We start from the raw sequence: 27,806 nt of genomic DNA on the forward strand, positions 1-27,806 counted from the left end.
TATCGCTACACTGCTGCTATAAACAATACAAAAGATGTAGGGTTGTGTGTATGTTGTATTTGGGAATACCCGAAAGGCTTACATTACGTGTCTTTGATTGTGATTTAAGCCCCCCCCCCCCCCCCCCCCCCCCCCCCCACACACACACACACACACACACACACACACACACACACACACACACCTTTGTGAATGTGTTTCCTGCATATCTGTTGTGTTCAGTGCATATCCCCTTTCTTTTAATCTATCTGTCACAGCACAAATCACAGTAACCTGATGGTTTTGTGTAACAGCTGTCGGGTAAAATTGGCTTTTTTTTTTTTAAATGATTCTGCTCTGTGATGACTGCTGGCTGACTGCCATCAACTATCACATTCTCATTATGTGAAAGGCTAAACAACTCTGTGTGCTTAAACATGAGTGATATGAGCAATTATCTGTCTTCCCCCCCAAAAAAAACAAAACAGCCCAAAGATGATTCGGAGGCCAATGGATCACAACCTTCAACTTTGTCATCTCCTGTGTCTGGAGGAGGTCACCACGGGGAGCCGGCCAGCAGGGAGACCACTGATACTGAAGCAGCAGGTCAGCAACGTGCAGCAGCCTCAGATGTGGGCTTCACACATGCATGCTCATTGAATGTGAAACGCAGAAGAAATCCTCTCCAATCCCATTCCTGACCGCTCATAAAGGGGTAACAATCAGTGGTTTTTGTGCTTGTGTGTTAGGAGATTACACGGAGCACGAACAGGACACGGTGCTGCAACTCCAGGAGGTAATCGAGCAGCTGAGAAATGTCTTCCCCTCTGAACCGGGTGAGTTCATCCTAGCTGCAAGGATCGTAGCCGCCATAGCATCCTAGAGCTTTGGAGTCTGACTCTTAGCTTCTCCATCACCCGCGGGAGAATGAGAGATGGAGAGGAGACCAAATATGTACCGCTATGGGTCGATAGTAGGGGGGAGGAACGGGGAGATTAAGTGGCAAGAGAGGAGGAGTAAGATAAAGAGGAGACAGTAGCACAGAGAGAAAAAGAGAGCGTTAGCGTCACACTGTGAAAAGTGTCCCGTTGCATTTAAAATGCAATTTGCTGGGCAGTTTAAAGCCTGTAACTTGAACAAAGAAAGGGATTATCATAATTACGGCCGTCTCAGTTATAACCAAAAGAACATTCTGTCAGTCTTGTGAGTGTTTAATGGAAATTGTAAAAGCTTTTCCTTTTTGCTTTTCCTCTCTTTTCTAATTTCAGGCACCACCTCACACATCTAACCCTGAGTGGGCCTAAAGGAGCAGGGAGAAAGCCTGTAAGGACGCTCGATGGCCGAGGGAGGAGCTCAAGATGGCTCAGGTCGGCCACAATGCACCGGGCGCTGTGACCACTGCAGCAGCTATGATACCCAGAGCTTATCCCTCCACTGGAACTACGTGCACTAAAAGCCTTTTTCATGCAAACTGCTAAAGGCTCAAGCTGATGTCCGTTTGGCCAGGTTGTGCTTTAAAACTTCTGTGGCGCAGCCTGACACCATGTTAACTAGCCAAAGGAAACTAACGTTAGCAGCAGGTCAGGGAGACTTTGAAGTGAAAGGAAAATGCTCAGCCAAGACAAGACACTGTGTTTCACCAGTATCTGTGTAGTCATTCGAGGGTGTGAAGCTTTTTATCAGTCCACAGCACAAATTGGACCAATGATTTAAAGGATTTTAAAAAAAAATGCAAAAGGAATAAGAAAATACCCTTGTTTGATCAGAATGCCTCTATCTTCAGTGTTTGTGCTTTTTTTTTTTTCCATGACTGTCTTATCATGGTTTGTATTTTTGTTTTTGAAGGGAGGTGGCGCATCCGAGCTCGCGAGCGTAAACTAGATCAGGGGTTGGATGAGTGCATTTCATGTGGCTGCGTGGTGCGGATTGTCAGGGAGTTGACAGCAACCACAACAAGCTTAGTTACTTTGTAAGAATGACACATCATGAGTTAAATCCATGTTTATTTAAAACAGCCAAAGTGCCCGCTAGCACAGCACCTCTGTATGAACACACTGTGTTTCTCTTATCCTTCCTAAATGCTTGTCGCTCTCGCTGCTTGCCTCTCCTAAGTGAGCCCCTTATGCACATGCAAAACCACTTGCACTCTGCTGTATGTGCACACACACGTACTGTATGCTGCTACATCCATACTAATGTCCTCACACGTACACAAACTACTCCCTGCATGGTCGCGAACATGTGCTGAACTGCATCGTAGAAATACCGACCTCCATGAAAATTGAGAGCCATTCATCTCGTCTCGCAGGATTCAGGCAAGCTTTCAGTTTGTATTGTGACTGAAATTGGGGGGGTTTTTGTTGAGGAAATGTCTTCTTATAAATGTCAGACCTCCTCTCTGTAATCGTTGTCTTCTCCTGCTGTGTGCGAAGAAAGAAGAGGAGGGAGCTCGAGGCAGAATAGCGTCAGACTGAAGCTCTCTCTCTCTCTCTCTCTCTCTCTCTGTCTGCAAGGCCAATTCCAGACACACATACATACAGGGAGTGATGTAAGGCGGCCATGACATGATAAATCACTGACTTCTTCCTTAAAATTCTGCTCTTCATGTAGATTCGCAAAGAACAGTCACTATTGACCCACACGCCCCATTTTCAGTGCTAATGCATACTTAATTGCTTTAAGATTTACAAGAAGACAAGTAGTTGAAATGGCTTTGCCCTCACGGTATCAAGGTCATTGAGTGCATTCTGTTTAGACAGCACAGTCAACTAATGCCTTAAAACCAAACTAAATCCATATAAAGTAAGGGTTTATGGCCTTTTTCTCCCCTTGTGTTCTGTATTTTCAAGGAAGGAGGTTGCATCAGCCGTGCATTTGTGAGTCTGCTTATGTCACTCCCGAGACAGCCTGTGGTTCATTTGAAGAAACAGGAAAAATGGACAAGTGTGCGTGAGCATCCATTCATTGAAAACCAACTAAATAGTGCTTTTATGGGTTAACCTATGTTAACGGGCTTATGCTTGGAGGGACTAAAGATCTGAGCGATAAGAGGAAAGGTGGAAGAGAGAAGAAAATACAATCCATTTATTGCTCGAGGGCTGGTGGGAGAGATCCGCTTTGATGTGCCTGCCACAGCGAAAAATCTCCAGAAGCAAGACAAGAGATTGCCTGAAACTATTAAGCTGTGGCTCCGTGCGTTTCTCCGCAATCACACCACTTTATGTCTCACAGGAAAAAAAAAGAAAAAAAAAAGTTGTACACAGAAAGGAATTCATATTTATTCTTTAAAAAAAAACACTGTACACAGAAAGGAATTCATATTTATTCTTTAAAAAAAAACACTATGACCTCACACACACAAGTTTGATACCCTTGTTTCTGCACTTGTTACGCCTCCAGGAACACAGTGTTCACATTTGACATCATCTTCCCTTCTCAGCACTCGGCTGCCTGTAAGTTTGAAGATTCTGCTGCTTGGGAATTGTCACCCAAGCACGCAGTAACACGGGTGTGTCTACTGCACGCAGTAACACAGGTGTGTGAGTTGGTATAGTGATACGCCGTTCTTAATCCAGATGCTCATAGCCTTAAGGGAAGCGAAAGTCAGCGTGCTCCCCTCTTCTTCACATCCGCCTCCACTGTTAAGACAAGTCATTATCGTCTGTTGAATCCATCTCCACTTTGACTTCATCTCTCACAAGGCAGAAGTAAGCGCGGCAGAATAAACTTGACAAGTAATGGCTTACTCGTAGATGTTTATTTATTGGTAGTCACACATCTCATTTCTCATTGATGATCACCCGGCAGCCTCACATTCCCATTCTTTGGTATGTGGGCGCACATAATGATGTAACAGTGACGCGTGAATAAACAGCAGAGGAGGGATTCCCCATAGGGCTGCGCGTCAACATTTGTCGTGTTTATTTTCAATCAATAAAGAGGAGGCAGACTCAAATAAATATTTTTTTGTGGTCCTATGACAGATTATTATACATAGTTTTTCTACATGCTGAACAGACTTTTGTGCTCCTCCAGTTGCACGAGAGTCACACATCATCTCATTTCTTTGACTTATCTGACCCATGTGCAAGTTCCTTTACCAGTAGCAGCTCCCTGTATTCCTAACACACACTAAAACTCACCCTGCTCTCTCGTTATCTCTCTCTGTGGTGCAACTGGAGCTGTTTGATTGAAGAAAAAGGCTCTCCACGGAGGCAAGAGTCACCCAGAGGACACAGATATTTCACTCCAGTCTTCATGTAGTCGGCCAGCACGGTAATGGCTCCAATCATTACCCTCCATGTCTACTATCATGTATCCAAAGCTTAGAATAAGGACACGTGCGCTTCCCATGACAGGGCAATGAATCACCTAACCTCAAAACACTAACATATATTTACACACACTCATAACTCACTTGTGGACTGAGGTTTCTCGGTTTTTTTTTGGTTTTTTTTAAAATCACCATTAATATACCTCATTAATCATTCAACTTTTCTTTTTTTAACGGGTTTTGATTTGATGTTTTTGTCCAGCACTCAAACACTTCTTGCTGTCTTTTCTCTGGAGTTTTTAATCTGTACAAAAAAAAAAAAGGTTTTCTGAAGAAAGGCTTTTTACTGTAATAACAAGTGGGTTACTGGCTGCTTTCTACTCTTTGTGTACAGAAATAAAAAAAAACTTTGTATTTGCCAAACTTCTCTGCTTTTTTTTTTCTTCATGTCCCTGCAGTTATCCCTCCGAGAGCTGAATAATGAAACCCAATGCGGGTTTATGTTTACATTAATTTTTCTTCTTGTGTTTATACTCAGATCTGTTTGTGGCAGAATCAATATTTCCAGTTGAGACTTGAGGCTTGGCTGTTTATCATTCGTCTTTCTCTCACTTTTTGTAATGGATATTGCTGCCACTCCCCCCTTCTGTTTTAGGTCAAATCCTTTCTGCACACAGCTTCCCAGAGGTCCTTTGGCCTGCACAAGACATTTCCAGCCTTTTGGTCTACTCTGATTGAGTGTCACCACTTCCTACCTCATCCCTGCTGCCTTTGTTCCCCTGGCTTGTTCTGCTCGGGCCTGTTGCAGCACTTGATTGGCATTTGACCTTCTTCCTGCCCTTATCGAGTGCTGATCTCTTGCTCACTACATTATCTCCGCCTGTGCCGCTGGCCTCAGGATCACTATCTTCCTCTGTTGCTCGGTGATCCGGTGAACCTCGCCTGTCCTCGTGTACCATGACCCTCTCTATATTTGTATTATCTAACCCCTCTCCACTCACTCTCCCGCTCTCCGGGCCCGGCTCTTTATTACTCTCCTCTGCTTTGGCATCGGGATTTTTCTCTGTCTCTGCGTCATCTGCTGCCTTTGTCTCAGCAGGAGCAGGTTTCTCTGTGCTTTCCTTGTCTTCTATTTCTCTGTTTTCCGTCTTCTTGTCAGCTTCAGTTTTTTCTTCAGGGGCTTTCTGTGAAGTTGTGTCTTTCTTCTTTCTTGCAGCACTCTTTGTCTTGCTGCCACCAGGCCCCCACTTCTCCTGCGTCGTATCCCAGTAAGTCTTATTCTGGCGGGCATGCATGGTGCGTAAGCTCTCGCCCATCTTCTTTAGTTCCTGTCGCACGAAGGGTTTAAACTGTGGGTCTAATTTTTCCACCATATCGAAATCTCGCTTTGCTTCATGCTCATTGCACAAAGCGGCATGTGCTCGGGCTCTCTGGTACACCGCTTTAAAGTTACCTATGGAATAAGAGAAAAAGTCAGTTAAGGGGAATAAATGTCTGAAACACTGAAACAGACTGGGTTGGCAAGATTAAAAGGTCAGAAAGAATAAATCTAGTAAGCACTAAAATAAACTTGTGAAGGGAGGTGAATAACAGCACTGAATGCCAGCGGTGAGACATGAGCAAACAAAGTTTTAGGCAAAGTTGGAGAGAAGTAAATGAAGGAGAAAAAAAAGCACATGCGTAAACCATTTCACATCAGCCTACACTATAAATAATTCAGACAGTCAAAACAAAAGAAAACAATGAATTCGTTTTTTTGACTCTGATGTCCATGGGTGGGTGCCAAGGGGAGAGAAAGAAAGACTGCAATGCAGTTTAGGAATGTTTGGTTCCTTCTTTCTGGTAAACACAGAGATCAAGGATTGTTGCTATGCTGACGCAGGCATTTGCTTAGAGCCAGGCCTTTGTACCAAAAACACCTTGATATGTTTAAGCTTAAATACGACAACGTGTTAGGAAAACTAAGCATGTTAAATACTCGTGCCTATTGAAAAAAAAAAACAAGATTTTTTGTCAAAACAAAACAAAACTTACCTTTATGCTTCTTCAGCAGCTTGGTGTTGAGCTCCACCACCTGCTGGTACAGTTTGAGCTCCAGCATGCACTGGCTGAGGTTGAGAGTCAGCGGAACGCGCACATTCTCCAGCAACTCCCAGTCTTCACTCTTTTGATCCACCTGCTGAGTGAACACAAAGAGCACAAGATGAGTGTGTTTGTGTGACTGTGTGTGAGTGTGTGTGTGGGTGGGTGGGAGGGGGGGGGGGGGGGGCGGTGATGGATGGCAGACAGAATGTTGGAAAGATGAAACACGAATAAAAGTTGCACATTAAAAAAAGAGATGAAAAAATGGAGAAGGTTTTGGGGAATGATGGAGAAGACAGATGCTGAAAATGATGGGTTAAAGAGTGGACAGTTGTAAGAATAGAAGAGAAATGAAGAAATGAAGATGGAGGAGGGCAGATTGACGGGAAGGAGGCGAGAGGAAGGGGAGAGAAAGCACAGGTGAGTGCTGTCACAGTGATATCTCTGTGGATAGCTGTTATTTTTAGCTTTCTTTTACCTGCTCTTCCCTTTACTAGCATACCTACAAGGCCACAGCTGCTCTTCAGTAGAAAAACAATGACAGCTGATTACATTTACGAGCCACAATGATTTTCATGAGACAACTGTTTGGCACAAACAATCCCTTCATCACACTGAATGGCTCAGACTGGAGGCTGTTAATAATGACAACCCTGTGTCCATCTGTGCATTCATTGTTCTCACTAAAGGTTTTATTTGACACTGACATTTTCCCAGCATAATACATATTCTTACTTGTTCTCAATTCTTATTTTTGCATGCTTTTTCTAACCTGGCATGGTCAGATCAATTGCACATGCCAACATACGGTATCTGGTACTGCTGAGCTGAAATGTGATTTGTTATGACAACCAATCAGAGAACAAGGTTATGTACCAAAAGCTGCTAGGCGAGGTAGCTACTGTAGTTATATATCAAATTCATGATTCCACCCCGCAAGACCGACAGCAGCCATCTTGGTTGTTTTCATTTCATTCAGTTATCTTAGTTTTATTGTAGTAAATGTTTTCAGACAGTTTAATCACGTCCAAAAAGTGAAAGGTATTTTTGTTGTTCACAGAAATACCGCACAAAAAAAGAAGCAGCCATCTTGGTTGTATATGGAGAGAAAACCCTAAAGTGGCAGCCATCTGATTTACAACACGGCTTAAACCTTAAACCCACTCTTTACAGATATTGATGATATGTTGGCCTGACGTGAATCCGGTCAGATGAAAATGTGTGTGAACATGAGGAGGACCAGACACATTTAGCTGAAGAAATAAGCTGTAAGTTTGAAGATTTTTAAGTCCTCTGTCAGTTACACGTACCTTATTCTGAAGGAAGTCCACATATTCAAATGCCTCCTTTAACTTTACATATGCCTCTTCAAATTGTTTTTCCTTAATGAGGAAGTTTCCCTCTTTATGCAGCAACATCACCAATCTTAACATCTGCTGCCAGTCCTTCCCGTCTGTTATTTTGGAGGTCGCCTCAGAGGTGTTTGCTTCCTCTTCGTCTCCTGTGTCTTCAGTTAGTGTGCCCTTATTTCCCTTGAGCTCCTTGTCATGGACCTCTGAACATTTTTCTTCTCCCACTTTATTTTTGCCCTTGATGGTGACGCTTTCGCTGTCTTTTTGTTTTCCTTTATCCTCCATCTCTTCGTCGTCCTCACTGTGCTCTCCCTCTTCCTCGTCTTCATTCTTGTTCTCCGTTTTCTCCAGCATGTTCCAGTATGTTTCCTTCTCCTCCCAATACTTCTCCTTCATGCGTTCCGACAGGCCCTTCAGCTCTCGGTGGATAAGAGAGGCTAGGGTGACGTCCAGGTGGGACACCATGTTGAAGTCTCTCCGGGCTTCCTTTTCATTCCACACGGCAGCGTGAGCCTTTGCTCTCTTGTAGTAGCCCTTTACACAGTCTGAGACACAGAAAAACCACACAAATACAGAAGAGTTATTTATGTCTAACTGATAGATATTCAATAACAAACCCGCTCAGTGAAGCTGAATCTGAGGTGGAGATTTGTCTGCATTTAGGAGAATATATCAGTGCAACCTCAAAGTGTATTCATTCTTTGCCAGCCCCGAGTTTCCAAAAGAAAACAGTAAACCAAAAACGCACACATGCTTCATCTCCTTCCCTCATTCAAACATTACCCAGAAGAGAATAACTAATTATTGCTCATACATTATCTACAATGTCCGCTCAGAAATATCTTTCTATAATTAAATGAATTCTAAAACATTTCTCTTAAACCTAAACGTTCCCATTTTGGAAAAATAATTAGCAAAAGAAGACAAATGAAGCATAGGGAGCAATAAATAGAAAAATGAGAGAAACAGTGTTTGCATGATTCCGTTCTTAATACTGTCTAAAAATTAATTATGATGTGTAAAAAGGTTTCATGGCAGTAGTTTAGGAGAACCTTGAGTTAATGATTCGAGGGATTATGCAGATTGAAGAAAAAAATAACATTATACAGGATTGATTGATGGACAGAAAATATACATGTAAAGAATCTCTTCATACCAGATGTGCACTTTAAAGGGACGTCACTGTAGTGCATTCTCAAAGGCTATGAACCACAAACGAGTGAACTCTCACAATGGAGCGGTAGGAACTGGTTATAAAAATCTGGCAGTCACTATTGAATCGCTGAACACTGCATCGAGTAGATGTCAGAGAGGGATTGATCGTTTGCCTTTCAAAGACCTTGTATTCAAACATCTGTCCATCAGCAACAAAGTCCAGAGCAGAATATTCTTTAAATATATTTATCTTGTCATGAAAGTTTGTGACAACATTTATGTTGGCATGAGTTGTGAATATTTGTTGACCAAATGACCCTTCTTCTTGCGCCGGCAGCAAACCTGCAGGGCATCTGCTCTGTAAATAAAGCTGAAAAAAAGATTTGAAATGCAGAATGTGTTTGTGATGAATCAGTAAGAAACTAACATGATGTCAACTGTTCTAGTTTTACTCTCTTTTTCTAACTGCATCAGACTTTCATTTAAGAACTGTCAAGAAAGTACTGATAATGTGAATTCTCCTTTAAAAGAAAATCGGTGCTTTGTATGTTGCGTGGAGAGTTAATGTAGCCGAATACAAAGTTGCTGAGAGAGAGAAAAAAAAAGGATCCCACAATAGGACTTGATTGAAACAAGGAACGATCTTCTCAGGAGCTTTGTTTAGTATGGTCAAAATCTCATATGGAGGATATGAGCTCAGTAAATGAGATTGACTTGAAAAAAGTGGTATTTTATAACGATTTGTCCTCGTAGTATTACTAAAACATTGGTAATTTGAAGATTTTCAAATTAAGTACTAAACTAAAGCCAGCAGCCTGTCTGTTTAAATTTGCACTAACAGCTCCCACATTTATCAACATACTTGATTTAGTTTCTATTTAAAAAGGTGGGGGAAAAAGAACATCTTGATAGTTACTGAGTCTGGCTAAAATAAATCGTCCAGGATATGACTCCCTGTAAAGTTGGTCATTGCTCTTTAGTTCACACACATTAAACTTGTGTTGTTAAAGGTGCTGACATGTGGATTTAGTTCATGTAGACAGAATAAGACTTACTGATCCCTCATAATATAGATGACAGATGTGAAAATGTCATCAGTGTTCTCATCTTACTCTTCATCAGAAGTGATTAATTTATTTCCCAGAATGCACACATAAATCCACACAGTAATGCCTCTGTTTCAGCTGAATAGGCTCATGAGCTTTGTTAGGTACTCACTGATAGCTCTGATTTTCTATTCCTGCAAATTTAATTTCCCTCTACGATAAATCTCCATTCAGGCAACATTTAAACACGTTTCTGTGTCGCCTCTGGCAGAACAGACACTGCAATGGGTGCTTTTCTGACGAATAACTGGGTTCAATAAAAGCAAAAATTAAGACTGAAACAGAAATAGACAACATGACATTGAAATGCTCATGAAGTGGAACAAAAGAGAAAAAGGGTCCAAATAAAACCTAATGTACAGCTAAAAGGAATTTTAAAAAAGGGAGTTAGAGAGGGTTAAAAAAGAAGAAGAGAAAGAGGTAAAGACAGATGGATGCAGGTGTTGGGTGAATCTTTTGCCATAAGCTCTTTGAAGAGGTCTGCACTGGGCCAGTGGAGCTCACAAACTGCTGCTCATCAACACTACCACTCTTTCACAGGTTGGTTTATATCCTACATCCTCCTGCTTAAAAACGACACACACCATATAAAGACACATGTTCACAACTGTACACACACCTCGTATAACTGGGAATGGCGGACCATGTCCCTGTGAGAGGGACATGATTCATAAGGCTCTGAAGTGGATATTGTGCCAGCATGTGAGCTCCTCCAGGATTATATGAGTAGCCATGGGTATGACAGAAAAAAATCCCAGGGCGGCTTCAGCCATAAAGCCTTCAAACACACTTTGAAAGAATACACAACGTGCGGGAACCCCTGCAATAAAGTCAGCCAAAGGCACCAGACCCTGAGCTCTGAAGTTTGAACAACTTTTGAAATAGATGTTTATGTGTTTAGACCAGGCAAGCAACTACAGGTCGCCCAACTTTTCCTGTTCTTTATAACAAACATGCACTTTGAAATATTCACAAATTTGCTTCCTTGCTGAGAGTTTAAAAAATATCTGATCAGCATGTTTAGTTTGATGCTAAAGCAACTCTTTGCTTAGCATCATGACGGACAGTTTAGGATTTAGCTAGCTGCTGATGAGAGTAAAAAAAAAACAAAAAAACAACTACAAGCATATACAACATATATTAATGTATTTTTTGCTTGCCAGAAAATGCTTGCCAGCTTGATATGAAACAGAGCAAGAGGGAGCTCAGATTAACATAAAGACTGAAAGCTAACCCGGGGTTTTCAGCTAGCAAGGTAGATTTATGTTGCCTTTGATCAAAGCTTACCTTCAGCTTTAAAGCTGAAAGAATTTAAGACTATGTAAGACTAAGGCTGTTAATTGAGAGTAGATAAGACAACATTTTCATGTGAAAATGTTATACAAAAACTGTGTAAATGTATTAATAGAATGATTTAATTGTTTCCTCCAGCTCATGGGATGATCATAAAACATTCGACCATTGTTATCTGGTTGATTTGATAGAAGATGTCAGCCTTTAAGATCAGTAAAACAAGATGCTGTGTGTCTCTGTGTTAGACTTTGATTAAAGTAGAACGCGATGCTTCGATCAATAAAGGGTTCACTTGTTGATCTGACCCTTTCAACTCCTGTGAGTGTCTACAGAACAGTCGTCAGAAGCCATTTACGTGTGCAGGTATATTAGGATTACCGGTCCTAGAAAAACAATATGAATAGAAGGAGTCGATCTTCTTTAACAGGTTTATCTTATTATTACTATTATTATTATTATTGTTGAAAGACTAAAATAAGTAGTGACTGTCTAAAGGCAGAAGCATTAAAATAAAAAAACTTGTCTGTCCTTAGCTTCTGTGAAAGTTCACTAAAACATGTTAAATTAGATCAACTCCAAAGACTAAAAACACGTTATTAACACAGGACACAGTTCTGCCTAAAAGTGAACAATCCTGGCTCCTTCCCAGGTTGTTTTTGTGCATACACGTACTTTGAAAAATAACACATTTAAAGTCACAGCTCAACATTTTAATTCCTATCTTGCAAAACAGTGCAGCACAATCCACATTTGGATTCTAGCTCTCTGAAAAGACTGGAAGCACAAACAGCTATCCATGTTACATATTTCCCATTCAGAGAGGGCCAAGTTGCTGCTTCAGGTCTGTAAGAGCCAGACTGACGATGTCGATATTGATATTAGGGATAAAAAAACAATTATGATATATTTGCACATATCGTTCTTAGATCTATCTTTGATCTGTAAAGATAGATAAATAAAGATACACTGTTGTATTGATCCCTCAAATGCAGTTATCAAACTCTTATGGAAAAGATAAATAATGAAGGTAAGATGGTTACTCAACAGCGATGTAACTGTATGTACGTGTATCACGCACGACACTGAAGTAAGGATTCTTGTTGTAATCCAGACAGCACACTCTGCTGGTAACAACCAAAAAAAGTAATGTAAGCGCATATCTGTGATGAATTAAACGGTACCGATATCGGCTGATATTTTCAGCTGGCAGATTAACCAACCAGTCTCTAGTGTCTATATGTTAAGATAAGTTACTTAACATAAGATATGTTAAATGCAGTCAATGCTCTTCTGTTTCTGTTTGTATGTATAACAGATTTCTTCAATTGATGAAACTGTGTGAATGCGAAGTACACTTAATCTCAAAATATTTATATACCTCTAAACACTTTACCTTTGTGTTTCTCCAGCAGCTCAGTGGTGTGCTCAATAACTTCATAGTACTCCTCCAGCTCCAACATACACTGGCAGTAGTTCAACTCCAGGGGGATGATCATTCGACCTATATTAATGTAGTCCACGTCACCTGGCATCTCCTACACACACAGACAGACACGCACAGATGGGAAAACAAGATCATAATCAGTGCTGATGTTATCCCCTTCATACCTGAATAAATTATGTGAATTCTGTAGGTTTAAATATGTGTCATTCAAACACAGGGTGGCACTGGGACAACAATCTCTGCCTGACAGAGCTTTACAATCTGTTTGCACACAGGCCAAGTTTCTGAAGGCCTCTAACATCAAACTTGTTAATATGTCTAAAGCTGCCAAAAAAAAAAAGCTTTTCTCGAACACAAAAAGAATGCTTAACTCTCTCATATCAGTACATCTCATAAACAACATGTTCTCCCCTCCAGTACACTTCCGGCAGTCTATTTCCCTCTCATCCTAGACAGTCTTCCACAGCTCCCCTTCCTCTGTTCTTTCCAGCCCTCCCACCCTGTTGGCTGTAATCAGGGACACAGTGAAGCAGAGCAAAACAACAGACAAGGAATTTCCCAAAGGAAAGAGAGGAAGTTGCATGTCCCAAAAACCTTAAAAATCCTGAGACAACCTCACCAATTCACAATCCTGTTGCCTCCCTCATTTACTCACTCTCGACTGGATTGTTTTCAGCAGCAGGACGGCTTCTTTGTACTTGCTGGCAGCCTCTCTGAATTGTCTCTGCTTGACCAGTGCATTGCCCTGCATGTGGAGAATTGGCACGGCCTGCAGCTTCTCATCCTTGTCCATCATCCACGACTCTCTGTGGTAGGACATGCTGTCTCCTACCTGGAAGCAGCAGGGGAATGAGGAGAGTGCAAATAGACCAGAATGGTCATGAAGAATCAGGTTTGAGCATGTTGCAGAAGGAGAAAGAAACCATGAACCTTTATAAATTAATTGGACTTTACTACAGTTTTGTAATATGTTGTTTTTAAACGGTGTTACTTTGTAATTTATGGTTATGATCAGAAAAAAAAATGAAAACACAAAATATAAATAAAGAACTCATCAATTCATAGTGTCACTAGAATATTATTTCAAATTGTACTTTGTATTATTTCAAATTGTTCATTAAATAGTTTTAAATGAGCTAATTCAGTTCTTCAACAAAATGTACTGATCAACACTAAATCATGAGGCGTAATTAAATAGAGAAGGACCTGCATAACCACACAGTTATTTTCTGTATATTGCTCATTAAACCTGCTCAGGTTAGAGTGATGAAAAGCCATGATGGCGTTTATTAAAAAATCATCAATAAGAATGATTTCATTTAAATTTCTACTGAAACAAAACAAACAAGAAAGTCCCCACAGTCATGAAAAATGATTGTAATTATATTTTTGAAAAGAACAAAAAGCAAGCTCCAAAATGTCACACTCTGAAAGGGTTCATTAAGCATCAATGGCACATTAACTCTGGCTACCTGAAGTACTTAAGTATTCATAGTTCTTTAAGTATCACTTCAAATAGGTGCAACAGCACACTGTATATTATTACAGTTGGAGAATGCTGCTTTCACTTTGAAAAAATCTAAGTGCTTCTTCCACTATTGAAGATTTGTCAACTTGTGCAAAGGAAAGCATGTGAAGCTGTCATGAACAGGAAGGACTTTAGATCACTTCTACAGCTTCTGGACCCCTAGTGAGTGTTATGCTAGTTCTGGATAATATATTATTTCAAAGTGGAATCTTCCAGGCTTAGTGGGAATTTCCTTTTGTAATTTCTGTCAGTGGATCAAAAAGCATGTGGTGTGTAGGAGTGACATCAAATGTAATGCTTTTTTTTTTTTTTTTACTGTCAGACATTGTTTACTGACACTTCATTTTGAGAAAGCTGAATGCTGAAGAAAAGAAACGAGAAGTCGGCAGAGTGTTTGGGATTTTTTTTTTTTGCTTTTCAATGTCACAAATACCAGTAGTTTTAATTTGAGTGTTGTTGTGGCTTTATTAGACAGACAGGACAGTGGATAGTGTCAGAAGTCGCAGAGAGAGAGAAAGAGAGTGGGGAATGATACACAGGAAAGGAGCCACATATCATATATGAACCCGGGCTCCCCTCTTTAATGGCTTCAGCCTCTGTACATGGGGCGCAGAAAATATTCACTAGGCAACTGTTACCCCGGACAAATGCTTTCTTGTCACTCAAGCTTACCTGTAACAGCTCCATGATAAATATAAGCGGTTGAGGAGTTCTCATTAGCTCATCCAGCTCTGGGAAACCAGTGGTGTGATAATGAAACATGTTTCCCATGCCACACATATGTCTCTGGCCCTCGAGAGGGTCTTTCCCTTGAGCGATCAGCCTCATTCCCTTGGAAACAATGGGGTATAGACCTGTGTGCTGCAAAATGAAAACATCAACAAGAAACAAGTCACCAACTACAGAGGAAAGATAAACAAGACATGGCCACAATATTACTTGCAAATTACAAGTCATTTTTAGGAGCTTGTGGTTCAACTCACAACGGCATCACACCAGAACTCAGACACCTCTCCGATCCTCATGGACATCAGCAGGGTCTCCCAGACTTCCATCTTGAACATCTTTCCAACAAAGATCTCTGCTGGCCTGCATGCCAGTCGACTGTCATCAATAACAGTTCGTTCAAAGTTGTCCAGCAGTGTCTGGAAATGGAAAACCAGCTGGAACGGAAGGAGGAATCCGAGGACAGGGAGGGTTAAGAGGGATGTGAATGATGACTTAAACAACGCAAGCATTTCTTCTTTCTTGATATAGATTGGAGTATTTGTTTTTATGAATATCTCTGGATATATTTCCTCACTATACTAGATGTTACTTTTTATCATACATTGAAATTATATTTCAGGAATACATTTTCCCGGACTTCTTATTCAGTGTCTAAAGGATGATTTATGTTTTGTTGCCACAAAAAAATGTAAAGTTTCAAAGTAGTTCTTTAGTTGGATTTGTGGGAATACTTTCATTCTTTTCTAGTGTTTTCATTTGTTGATCCATCTGTTTGTGTGCATAGACCTACAATGACTTAACCATCACTCTTTAAAATTACATCGCCCCCTTGTAACCCTTCTAATTATAACTTAACAGATTGTGCATTATGGACTGATTATGCCTGATCAAGTAGGAATCATACACCCAGGAGGGGACACACACACACTAAACACAGACGTAAATGGAAATTCAAGCTGACATTGTCATGGAAAATGTTTGTCACAGTGTCCAGGACCGATGCCATATGGCTGGATTTGACGAGGACAGAAGAAAAAAAAAAGTCTGTGACCGGCGGATCAGTGGCCGAACAGAAACAAAGATACAGTGCCAAAAAACATGTTGCAATTTGGTTGAGCAAATGTTTTCTCTGTGTGGAAGTGCCAGACGCAGAATAAATTCCCTGACTTCATGAATAATTCAACAGAACCTATTAGAAGTGGGCAGAGCAACACACGGCTAAAAAACACAGTTTTAGTGGAACATTGATTACAGTAAAATAGCAATTATGCAAAGATCTATTTTCTATCACACTCAGTTTAAATCACATTTAATTTGGGTCATAGGGTGAAGTGTAATTTGCTACCTTTGCCCCAGGTGGAAAGTGTGGCAGCGGTCCTGTTCCTCCTGCCAGAATCTTCTTCTTGACTCCTGGATGGTTGTGTAGATACGTCTCCTCCATCGTTCCTCTGCCTTCAGCGCAGTAAAGTGTGTATTTTAGAGATTTCTTTTTTTCCTCCTCTTTAGGTTTTCTGGCTTTCTAATTAGCCTAGTGGAGGGAGTCTTGGCTGGGTTAGCTGCTCTCTGACAGATGGAAGGATTAGGCAGGGTTTGGAGGTGAACACCATAATCTCAGGAGCTAATCTCTCGCCTTCCCCTTTGATTGGTGGGACAATCCCTGCAGGAAGGAGCAGGAGACGTGGAAATGACCACCATGCCCAGAAACAGGGTGACTAGAAAGTTCTAGACCACTCTCACCTGGGCTGAGATCATTCTGGAAGGAGGGAAATCTGATGACGTAGATGATGGTTTAGTGACGCAGCCGTACAGCTATACAGGGAGCTGTTTTTTTCACACAGCAGAGAAGACATCCATGTCCTTTAACCTTTGACAGTAACTTTCATAATTTAAGCTAGGGCTTTAAACTTTTGATCACTTTGATCCTGTAGTTATTTCTTTACGAGACCTTTGCTCCCAATTAGCAGAAAACAAGATAAAACCTGAAACAAAAAGTTTAACATCAATAGTGTCGACAAAAGACAGAGAACTTAAGAAATGATCATATTTTTTTAAATCATAGGCAATAAACTTACATAGATTAGAATCATTCTATAAACTCATCAAGTTGTCTATTAGCGATCAACACGATTTTTATCTTGTTTTCAGGGTGGAAAAAACTAGTTTCTATTTTGTGGTATTTGATTTTGACAGGAATTTAGAGCAAATTGCTTCAACATCCTCTTTACTACTGATGACTTGAAGTTACATCAATGTAAGAAATCTGATGTGATTCAGGTAAGAGACTTACTTAAAACCAACAAGCTAGCAGAGCTATTTATTAGATGTTACTTCACAGTTTAGTTGATAGAAGGAAGCATGCGGCTGGGAGGTAACGCGTCCTTTTTGAACCAAGTGAGTGAGGGACCTGTATGGAGTCCAACAGTCCTAAAATATGTCACATCTGAACTCTGGATCCCCTGGGATCTAAAATACATGTGTATTGCTAGAGTTATGTTTTATCCTTTTCAAAAATGTCATGAATTAAATCAACACATGGACAAAATGGTTTTAAAATATAATGTATAAAAAAGCATTCAGCTTTAGGTTTGTGTCAAGGAGCCCAGCTAAGAACAGTTCACTGACTTGGACAATCATTTAAATTCTTGTTGCATATCCTGCAAAATGATCAATGAGCTCTAACTTGAACATCACCCACAGAAAGAAGATGAATGACAAGAATGTAACTACTGACGTGTAAAACAAAGATTCAAAAACACTTCTTGAGTTTTCATCTCATGAACATTCTTGTTTGGTGATTTATTCTTGTAAAAAGATTATATTTAATTTCACACATTGAGTTTAAAATTCACAAAGAAAACACAGTCAGTGTTTGCTGTTGAAGCCAATCTCAGTCTTTAATCAAACGGTCACTAACAACTAAATGTGTTCCACTTAATAAAACCTTCATGTTTGATACAGAAATGAGCATGCAGTAGAAAAAAATACATACAAATGACCAACTAAAAGGAATGACAGCAAGTCAGCTGATAATAACTTGAAACTGGACGATGGCTCTTCTTGTCCTCCTCCTCTTCAAGTTTGCTTATTAGTGGCTGAGGATGACACGGTGCTGCCCCCTGGTGGTCACTTCTCTATCAGAGAGTCCAGCTGCTCCTGCAGGGAGGCCAGCTGTTGGAGCAGAAAACAGCAGGCTTGATAGATATCCCCAAAGTCCCAGGGTGTAATTGCAGGGTAAGTGGATGATGATTAACATGTCTTTCCAAATTAATTCACTGCCTTCATTTGGTCAATACAAACAACTAGCACAAACTTTGGGTGGTCACTGTGTTGTAGCTGCGAAAAGCACTCCGCTGCTAGCTGCTGACATGTTAAATGTCACGTGATCCAGTGCGATCTTTACTGCTTAGTCAGACAACTGTTTAAAAAGGGGCAGGGAGAACTAAATGGTCCACACGCACAGTATTTAAAACTCATACAAGATGAATTCATGCAAAGTGCTGAAAGCTGTAAAAAAGCTCACAGCAACCACTGGTCCTCTGCCTTCAAGAGAAAAAAAAAAAAAAAGATTCTTACCTGCTCCATCTCTCTCTCCTCCTGCTGAATTATCTCGTCCAACAAAGCTTGGAAGCGGTTCTGTGCGAGGAGAGAGACAAACACGATTTGTTCGGAGTCCACATGCTGAGCCTCATTAAATTGTGATGGCTTTAAATGCTTGTCTGCTTTGGCCCCTCGTGTCCCTATCTCCTCTCTGACAGAAAGGCCACTTGGAATGCCAGTCAGAGACAGCTGACCTTTTCCCTGCGTCTGTGATAATAACCACTGCAGAGGGGGCTTGGACGTTCCCAAAACGGCGGCAAATGAAAGCTCTAAATAACGTCGTAAAGAAGCGTCTGCTTATGTTTCGCTTATTGTTGTGTCCCGGCTAAAGGGCGCTTGGCGGGGCGATGCATTTTCATGCAACTTTTCTGCATAATCATGCTTATACAGTGAAAGAGCTGACAGGGGGAATATTCAAAGCTTTAAAATATACAAAAAAAACCCAAAAAAAAATTACATAATGGCCTCCAACACTGAGTGTAATCAGTTGTTTTTTATGCTTTCACATCACCATTGCGAGCACTTTGCGCTGCATGAAGACTTCTGCCCCCGAGCTCATCTGCATGTTCTTGTTTATGTTTCTGTACATGCAGACCTACTTTCTGAAACACTGTGAAAAAGCATTTGTGTGTTTGTTTACTGCTTACTTTGAGGGCCTGGTTTTCCACTTTCATGATGAGCTCCTCCTGCTGTTTCTTGCGGGCGCGGGTTTCCTGAAGCTTGCCCTTGACGCCGTTGATTTGCACCTGATACTCCATGACTGCAGGGAACAGCAAGAGGTGCATGCGTTATGATTTGTTTTCTTCAACCCATAAATTGTCATTTACGTTTCTGCTTCCTTGTGCAGGCGGAGCACACGGCCAGAGAGACAGAAAGAGAGATTACGACGTGACATAAATGGAGAGCGAACCACTATACTAACAAAGCCACGAGGACAAGATATACGCCTTTACTTGCTGAACCACAAGGAGGCTTCCGTTTCAATTTGACAAATTGCAGTTAATGGGAACAACAAATCCGTTTGAAAAAGGACGTGAGCCAGCAGGCCAAAGCACTAAAAGACAACTAAATCAGCTGGCTCTGTGTTCCACCTCGGCTCCTCTCATTGAATGCAGCTAAAGTGAGATAAGCAACAACCTGTGGCTTCATCGCCATCAACTATCCAATTGTTTCTATCTTCTTTTTCACCCAACTGACTTTCACTCCTCCGCTACAGACCATCTAACAAGCAATCTATCAAGTGAGGAAGATCCCCAGTGATCAGTTTCATACAGCTTTTGCAGCCATTCTGACTGTACACGCACAGCCCGACTTCAACACATCTGGAGATGCTTTGCTGGGCAGCTACGTTGGAAGTGACCGCTGGTGTTGCTGACTGACAGCTCTGTGTATGTAGATAAGGAGGCATTGAGCTGTCAGACTGTCTGAGCCACAACACCTGTCAGACGGGTGAGAAAGAGAGGAGAGCTGTCAGTGTTTGCATCTCAGCAGGAGAGTGCGACGTGAATTAAAGGGCTACTCATTTGATTGCGTGTGTGTGTGTGTGTGTGTGTGTGTGTGTGTGTGTGTGGGTGGGATATGTCTGACCTAGAAAACTCAGCTCTGATTACAAGTTCAGACACCTGGCTGAGGCTATTTTCGACCCGTCCTTTGCATTAAATAGTAAAGTACCTGCAGATGTGATTATTTGCCGAACTGTGTCCCAGTATAAACCAACATGTCAAGTTCTGCAGGGCTGATTGCGCTGCCACTGTAAACAGGTCAGTCGGCATGAGGGAAAAAAAATAAAAGAGTCTGCATTCACCCTAATTGCAAGCATTACAGGAGAGGTTGCATAATTCTCATGCTGTTCTTTTTCATCCTCATAGGTTCACTCCAGAGATGCCACTACTAGGACATCACACTTTCGACCACAGGGCTGTTACTGATTTCTCTGAGGAATTTCACAACAAATGTATTTGCAGATTTCCCTCGCTGTATACCAACTTAAATTTTCACTTTTATCATCCACAGTTGGGGCAGCTGTGGATCAGCGGTAGAGTCGGTCCTTCCCTGAACCGGGAGGTCGGGGATCGAGCCCCGGCTCCTGCACATGTCGACGTGTCCTCGGACCAGACACTCAACGCCGATTAGCTCCTGCTGCTACGTCTGTGGCGTGTGAATGTGTATGAATTGATTAGTGAATACTGATGGATCACTTCCACAGGAGCCTCTGTCATCAGTGTGTGAGTGTGGGAAGGTGTGACCTGCCATGTAGAAAGCGGTTTTTGACGAGAAGAAGCGCTCTACACACTCAAGTCCAATGACCATACAACAATCGTCTCTTCTTCCTCTCGTCATACGACAAGTCACATGTGACTCCTACTCTGTAATGTCTATGGATGGGCACTTTACACAGCAACCTCTGCCATCAGTGTGTGAATGAGACCTGAAGTGGAAAAGCAGCTTGTTGTAGTCAAGTCCAAGTCCATCGTGCACAAATATCCTGCATGTCATTATGATTTTTCACAGAGGATTCCACATCTCCAGAGCAGCTCTTTCAAACTTCCATCCACTCAAAGTCTCCTATTCCTGAACTTCTTTTCTCCACTCACCGATCTGGTTGTTCCTGTCGCTTTCGTTCTGTGCAGAGTCCGACTCGTTGAGCTTGTCTTGGAGCTGTCGGACCAGATCATCCTCTGTGTCCATGATGTTCAGGTCCTCGTCCTCGTGACGGTCCCCTTCGTCTTCCTCGTCCTCACTGGAGCTGCTGATGTCGTTGAAGATCTCCCTCAGTTCGTCGCGCTGGGCTGCTCATGCGGAAAACACACATTAGTGTTATTAAGAAGATGCACAGAGATGGAACCAGCGAGGCTTTAGGACACTTTCTTGAGTTTGACAAAGGTTGTATAAAGGAGAGTGTCGTTAAAAAACAAACGATGCTTGACTCAGAAACATATCAGGTAAAATGAATGTGGACAACGATGCGACTCATGATGCCTATATCACACGACAAAGTCTTTTGATTTTTTTTTCTTTACAACTGTGCCAACACATATTTTTTAGAAATATTCCTCATGCACACCAGCCTCTGAGTGCACCAGCACAATTACACTCTGCACCAGGAGCTACGAAGGTCCTCTGGTGAATTTAAAAGGCAAAAATAATTAGGTCCAAAGAGTAACTAATGCTTGACTGAACTCTATTTCTATTTCAATCCGCTGGGGCAGAGGCCGGCGAGAGTGACAAAGGGCGAAAATGAAGAAAGAAACCTTCGTCGGTGAGGGGAGGAGGTCGTAAATTGATCATTGAGCATTTCAAAGAAACCACACACGAATAACTTAACCAGTAAATCAACTGTTATCAGCATAATGAAGGTTTATCAGTGTTAATATTTATGTCAGCCAGCAGGGAACTCCTCAACAGAAATGCAATCCAAACTTTTAGAAGGGGTTCAAACTCATCTGAAGATATTCTTATTTATTTAAAAATGTAAAACATTTGACAGATTTATTATTTATCTGTTATTACTTTTTTTTTCCACAAAAGATGTAGTTTAATGACGTGGTACAGTAGTGAGGGATCATGGGAGTCTATTTCATTTAAAGGCTGCATGTCCACAGCGTGTTTACGTGGCCGGCGGCCGGCTCATCACCTTACGTATAAAAGTTGTTCAATTTATTGACTATAGCTAAAAAAAGAACAACAAACTGTACTCACTGCTTATTTGAACGTCATGTAAGCGTTTTTAGATCATGGTCATTCAGTGTAAATTTAAATACAATGTTAAGCTACAAGCAAACTAAATGGTGCTAACATTAGCCTGCTAACACAACGCTGCAGCTCGACTTGTTTTGGTTTCATGCTGGTGCTCAAGGGTGACATCCGCTGGGTAAAAAAAGTCGCACATTCAGCCTTTAATGACCATCATTACTGATGCAAATCTGTCAGAACTCAGGCAGAGTGTTTCATGAACGACTTCATGTGGGAAGTCTTCCGCAGGTAAGATCAACTTATTTGATGGACGTTTTGTTGAGTCACTCTGACGACGAGGCGAAAAAAACAGCTAACCGCTAAAGTTTGCCGACTTCATTCCTCGCTCGCCAAAGAAAGACGAGCGTTTCTTGTTCAGCACACAGACCAGACCAACCGGAGCTACAGGCATGGTAGTTGTTAATTATTAGTAAATGTACTCGTAAGATCTATATCTTTGGAATCCTTCCCAAAAACGATTCTTTCCTGGTTATGAGACGAGTACTATTGTTATCAACACTTCATTAAAAGATAAATCACTGAGCGCTTCGGGAATACTACATGTATGTTTTTGCTTACCAGACGATCCGTGACCCATCTTGTGTCCGGAGGTGCCCGGCGATGAGTCCAGGTTGGCCAGAGAGCCGTGCTGATCGGCTTCTTTGGACTCATCTTCTGCTATGATCTCCCACCCTGAACGCATTTAATTAAGGTCAACATCTCCTCTGTGGATTCTTCTCCACTCTCCCAGTCCCACTCGAAAAAAAAGACTTGTGATCTACCAAAGCTCTCACTCCCTCCAAACTCCTCTTTGAAGTCGACTTAAAAAGGTAAAATCCACATGAGCCTGCACAGGAAGTTCCTTCATTACAGTGTCATGCACATGTGTGCATGCTGTATGCCCAATGCTTAAACTATAATTAGAATTTCAGCTTCACTGTGACCAACTAAGCAATGATAATGAACAGTCTATCTGAATTAACACACAGGAAGCAGCTATTCAACGCGGCCCTGCTGTGCTCTTATTCTGTCAGGCGAGTTTAGACTTTCATTAGAGCACTAATAGCCTCTTCTGAAGTGCATCTCTCTCACAAAGGCAGCAGACGGAGTCAAGTCAGGTGAGCCAGAGGAGTCAGGGCTCCTGATAAGGCTTAAATCTATTTGGAGTGTAAGATGGGGGCGAGGTTGTTTTTTTTTTTTAACCTAAGAAGAGTAACTAAAAACAAAGCAAAGGGAGTTTTCGTGTTGTTTTGCTTGGTTACAAAAGTGGTTGTTTAGCTTTTAGAGCTTTGCAAAAGAGATCACGCAGAGAAATCGTAGGAGTCTTAAAAAGGATACGGACACTGACAGCCTCGGCATCTGTGCTCAGCAATCTCTTCACTTCCTTTTCCACGTCTGGAGATTCAATGTACTGAGAGAGAGAGACAGACAGAGAGAGAGAGAGAAACAGACAGAGAGAGAGAGAGAGACAGACAGAGAGAGAGAGTGAGAAACAGACAGAGAGAGAGAGAGAGAGAGACAAACAGACAGAGAGAGAGAGAGAGACAGAGAGAGAAACAGAAAGAGAGAGAGAGAGAGAGAGAGAAACAGACAGAGAGAGAGAGACAGACAGAGAGAGAGAGAAACAGACAGAGAGAGAGAGAGAAACAGACAGAGAGAGAGAGAGAGAGAGAGAAACAGACAGAGAGAGAGAGACAAACAGACAGAGAGAGAGAGAGAAACAGAGAGAGAGAGAGAGAGAAACAGAGAGAGAGAGAGAGAGAGAGAAACAGACAGAGAGAGAGAGAGAGAAACAGAGAGAGAGAGATTGTGTTACATGTAGCGTTAGCAGCATCTCTCTACACACAAGCACAAGGGTAGCAGCTGGCCACATGCCAGGAAGCACATTAGCGATTAAAAACAGAAGGGGGGCCAAATCAATATGGCCCCGCTCTGCATCCACACGAAGATTTATTCTGAAGACAAAGAAGACATGTAGTGCTCAAGCACATTCGCTTTCACTTTGATCAAAGCAGAGTGAAATAGCTTCTCTTTTTTTTTGCATGCCTTCAGGGCAAACTAAGACGTAAAGGCTTTATTTATATGTAAATCTTAGATTTAACTTTCGGCACAGTTCCTTATTTATGAAATGTAAATGTCTTGTTGGAATCGGGCCTTGGAATGAGACGGATGCCGAGACACGATGCTAAAGAGCGAGATGGGAAAGGGGAGGGGAGAGCGAGCTAAGGAGGGCGAGGAAATGTCAAAACCTTTTTTTTTGCAGTCTTCCGAAATCTTCTCTTGCGCGTGTTCTTCAGAGGGCAGGTAACTGGAGAGCAGAACAACAGGATTAGTGGAGCGAAGATGCATCAATAAGCCATGGTGGGCAAAATATGCAACCCAGATTGCTGATGTGCCAAGTTTTCATCACTAAACAGCTGAGAAAGCTGTTGTGTGTAGATTATTATTTTTTGTCTACTTACTGCCGTGGTTCCAAACAAACTTCTTGTCCTTGTCTTTGTCTTTCTTTTTGCTCTTTGGGTCGGTGCCAGTTGGCTCCTCTAAAGGAGGGTAAAGGTCTCCATCTAGTGTGCACACCAGCATCTAACCCAGGGATTGAAGCAGAAATCATAAATCACTGCATTCTGCTGATGAATGTGGGTTAACTTGTAAAACAAAGGACAAGAAAAAGCTGCAACAAGAAAGTGGCACCTAATATTCAGCCACATTTGTTATCCTTAACTGACCGAGACATTTATCCAATGACGTAGAAACACGCCTTAGTGCAGAGTCAGTGCAGTGGTTTACCTGGCACACATCAGCAGTCTTGTAAAATGTCTTCTTGTCCACCGTTTTCAGAGACTCAATCATACAGGGCAGATCGACCAGCTTGCAGGCCAAAGGGACACGGTCTACTCTCACTATCCCATGTCGACCATCAGCTGCAAATAAGAGAAACAAATCGACTCTGAAGTCACTTTGAATCTGAACCACGGGGACTTCAAATGTAGGCACAAAACACAATTTTTGTTTGGCTGTGAGGGCACAATATTTGACTATTGTTGCAGTCTAGGTTTTCCAACAAAACTCATATTTCTAAAAAAGTGGCCACGGAATTGCACTTAAAGGACGCTAAAACTAAAAACGATACAAGAATATTGAAGCTCTGGTTTCAAATGTATAATCAGAATCAGGATCAGTTTCATTGCCAAGTACATTTAACATATACCAGGAATTTATCTTGGTGTTTTGGTGCAAAAGAAAATACAAGGCTAAAATAACAAATGCATATATAAAGAATAATAAATAACACAAGATGTAATAACAACACACAAAATGTACAGAGGGTGCATGGCAGAAAATACATTTATAGTCCAGTGGGCGTTAATGTAACACATAAAGAAACAGTTTCAGCCAGTTTCAGAAACATACAGCTTCCATATAAATATGACTGGCATATAAATTACATTGAATTTTGAAATCGATGACAAACATGTAAGATATAAATAATAACACTAGTGATAAACCAGCTTACGGTGCAATTCAATGGTGAGTCTGTCTTTCATGTTCATACTGCTAGACTGAGCAATCCTTCTTACTGTTGAGGCGTACTCCTGTCAAAAAAGAAAAGAAAGAGGAATCCATGTTTGTTTTAGCAGAAATCACACAGAGGTGTAGAGAATAATCCATTTCAGCCTGTTCAGCATGTCTCACCGAAGGAAGCCTCAGGACAAACTGGCTCTCCAGCTCATAAGGAGCATCCTCCTTACTCTTGGAGCCGACCTTCCCTGCTACAACCAAAACACATCACAGTGAACAAAGCCATTAAAAAAGTTCAGTTTGTAAGCTATGAAGTTAAATCCATCTCATTTCAATATTAAATGTGGTTATTTGCTTGAAGTAACATTTAAACTGCTGTAAGTTTGAACATGTATTAGTCAGATTTTGGAACAAAAAACTCTTTGTCTCGTTTACTTTTGAATAGTTTCACTCAGATTAAACCTATGCGTCTCTACTCAGAGCTAACTATCTAACGAAGAGCGTGTTTTAATTTACCTCACATTTAGATTTGTAATGTTTTAAACTGAATGTTTTTAGAGATTACATGTGACAGCTTATGGTTTGCTGTTTGTTCTGTAATAAATTCATCGTGCACTTCTTTCATATTTTTTTAAATTAATCAGCCAGCTCCTTAAAATAAAATGTTTTAAATACAATTATCAGTTTATATGACGACACACTTAGCCAGGATTGAGTTTAGTTTAATTATATAATATAAATGAGCTCTGTGTGTAGTTAATGTTAAATCTGTACACAAGGACTAGTGTAGTGAACTGCACAGCTATACATACTGAACGTTGGTAAAAACTAAATTAATCCAAGCATAATGTACACAATGTAATGTTTAAAACAGATGTTATTAATAATAATGAATCAATATAAACTCTTAGTATAAATATAAGCTATAAATGTCAGTTGTAACACTAAGCTAGTGTAACAGACTGAAGCGAACAAGCCTCGATGGACAATAAACAATTATCTATCGGACAGCTGTTCACCAGATTAATATGTTGTGTTATTCATTATTTTATTCACTCACTTTAACAAACTTTGAATTAAACAAGAGAGATGTTGACAAAAGAGAGGGCTAGCCACCATTAGCTTAGCAGATAACGCGAGACCAGGTTATTGGCATAAGAGTTGAACGTACCTTTCTGTTTAGATGTCATTTTTGTCTATGTTTCAGAACAGCACTGCTGCGTAAATGTGCAGGAATTAATGTATATAATAACAGCCAAATAGGCTAGAGTTAATTAACCACTGTGTAAAAAGTGCTGCCGCTAAGGACGTGAAGCAAACATGGCTGAGAAGAATAAACAGTGACGATTTCTGCTGCATTCAAGTCATCCTCGGATTTTCTATTTTCTGGTATTTTTCTAAGTACACCCTTGTTGTCAAAGCAACAGGGTGACACACTTGCAGACCAAATACCGTCTAACATTACCCCGTTGATCAACAACTTCTGATATAATAGTACATTTTTCTGTATCTTATTTTTGATTGTGATTTTATTTATGAAAACCGTGCTATCGGATGCAACCCAATACACCAAACAGTAAAATGTCTCTTGTTTAGTCTGACAGGTGTCGAAAATAGAAGGGAAAGACAGTAAATATTGGGGAAATAGGCAGAAGATTACAAATAGTATAATAAATTAACCAAACGAGACTTGATAACAAAAATGTGATTCTATAGTTCTTTCACGCTGATTACATTTATTTAATTTCCGATTAACTTGAACGACACACTACTCTGACTTTGACTAACGCGTTTCGGAAAATTATAAAACCTAAAAAGTAGCACAGCAAAAACATAGCAATAATATTTAATTTTAAAATTGGTATTTCGCATGAGAACAACAAGCTGGTCAAAATAAAAAATATGAAATGAAATGAGCCACCTTCTCTTTCACTTCCTGTTCGGAATGCTAAAAGTTAGAGATTTCACAATAAGAGTCTTTATTTAGAACTAGTGTAGTCATCTCTGGGAATAATGA

General features: G+C 40.9%; 3 protein-coding genes across 5 annotated transcripts in view; 1 reads left to right on the forward strand and 2 right to left on the reverse strand.

The window, feature by feature from the left end:
- The window catches only part of drp2 (dystrophin related protein 2), a 95,021-nt gene extending 93,652 nt beyond the window's left edge, over window positions 1-1,369 (forward strand). For both annotated transcript variants that reach the window (XM_079351559.1, XM_079351560.1), the window contains exons 22-24: window positions 468-585; window positions 729-815; window positions 1,248-1,369. In XM_079351559.1, coding sequence (XP_079207685.1) covers window positions 468-585; window positions 729-815; window positions 1,248-1,267 — 225 coding nt within the window. In that variant the 3' untranslated portion in view covers window positions 1,268-1,369. The remainder of the gene's footprint in view (window positions 1-467; window positions 586-728; window positions 816-1,247) is intronic.
- Window positions 1,370-3,271: 1,902 nt separating this feature from the next.
- LOC306828855 (uncharacterized protein) lies at window positions 3,272-16,796 on the reverse strand. 2 transcript variants are annotated; one of them, XM_079351574.1, is made up of 8 exons: window positions 16,287-16,796; window positions 15,196-15,375; window positions 14,885-15,073; window positions 13,340-13,516; window positions 12,634-12,775; window positions 7,645-8,231; window positions 6,287-6,428; window positions 3,272-5,705 (listed from the first exon to the last, which is right to left on the reverse strand). In XM_079351574.1, the coding sequence occupies exons 1-8, from the start codon at window positions 16,380-16,382 to the stop codon at window positions 4,978-4,980; spliced, it is 2,241 nt and encodes a 746-aa protein (XP_079207700.1). In that variant the 5' UTR covers window positions 16,383-16,796; the 3' UTR covers window positions 3,272-4,977. The 2 variants fall into 2 exon arrangements, with proteins under 2 accessions (XP_079207700.1, XP_079207699.1); XM_079351573.1 differs by having other exon boundaries at window positions 6,287-6,431.
- A 1,013-nt stretch (window positions 16,797-17,809) lies between these two features.
- Window positions 17,810-27,150, reverse strand: taf7 (TAF7 RNA polymerase II, TATA box binding protein (TBP)-associated factor). Its single transcript, XM_079352412.1, has 12 exons — window positions 26,961-27,150; window positions 25,964-26,040; window positions 25,785-25,863; window positions 25,058-25,191; window positions 24,733-24,853; window positions 24,520-24,578; window positions 23,609-23,681; window positions 22,850-22,963; window positions 21,133-21,327; window positions 19,186-19,298; window positions 18,515-18,574; window positions 17,810-18,109 (listed from the first exon to the last, which is right to left on the reverse strand). The coding sequence occupies exons 1-12, from the start codon at window positions 26,977-26,979 to the stop codon at window positions 18,065-18,067; spliced, it is 1,089 nt and encodes a 362-aa protein (XP_079208538.1). The 5' UTR covers window positions 26,980-27,150; the 3' UTR covers window positions 17,810-18,064.
- Window positions 27,151-27,806: the final 656 nt, after the last annotated feature.

This window comes from Symphodus melops (genome assembly GCF_947650265.1).
Source record: "Symphodus melops genome assembly, chromosome: 9".
Classification (NCBI taxonomy): domain Eukaryota; kingdom Metazoa; phylum Chordata; class Actinopteri; order Labriformes; family Labridae; genus Symphodus; species Symphodus melops.

Excerpts from the sequence above, each read along its gene's own strand:
- LOC306828855 (XM_079351573.1), bottom strand. The coding sequence starts at position 16,382 with ATGGAGGAGACGTATCTACACAACCATCCAGGAGTCAAGAAGAAGATT. Across the intron at positions 15,074-15,195 it reads AGTTCTGGTGTGATGCCGTT|CACACAGGTCTATACCCCAT; the intron begins GTGAGTTGAACC and ends TTCATTTTGCAG. Across the intron at positions 6,432-7,644 it reads TGGACTTCCTTCAGAATAAG|CAGGTGGATCAAAAGAGTGA; the intron begins GTACGTGTAACT and ends GTGTTCACTCAG.
- taf7 (XM_079352412.1), bottom strand. Across the intron at positions 24,579-24,732 it reads GTTTGTTTGGAACCACGGCA|TTACCTGCCCTCTGAAGAAC; the intron begins GTAAGTAGACAA and ends TCTGCTCTCCAG. Across the intron at positions 18,575-19,185 it reads TGGAAAACCAGGCCCTCAAA|AACCGCTTCCAAGCTTTGTT; the intron begins GTAAGCAGTAAA and ends CTCCTCGCACAG.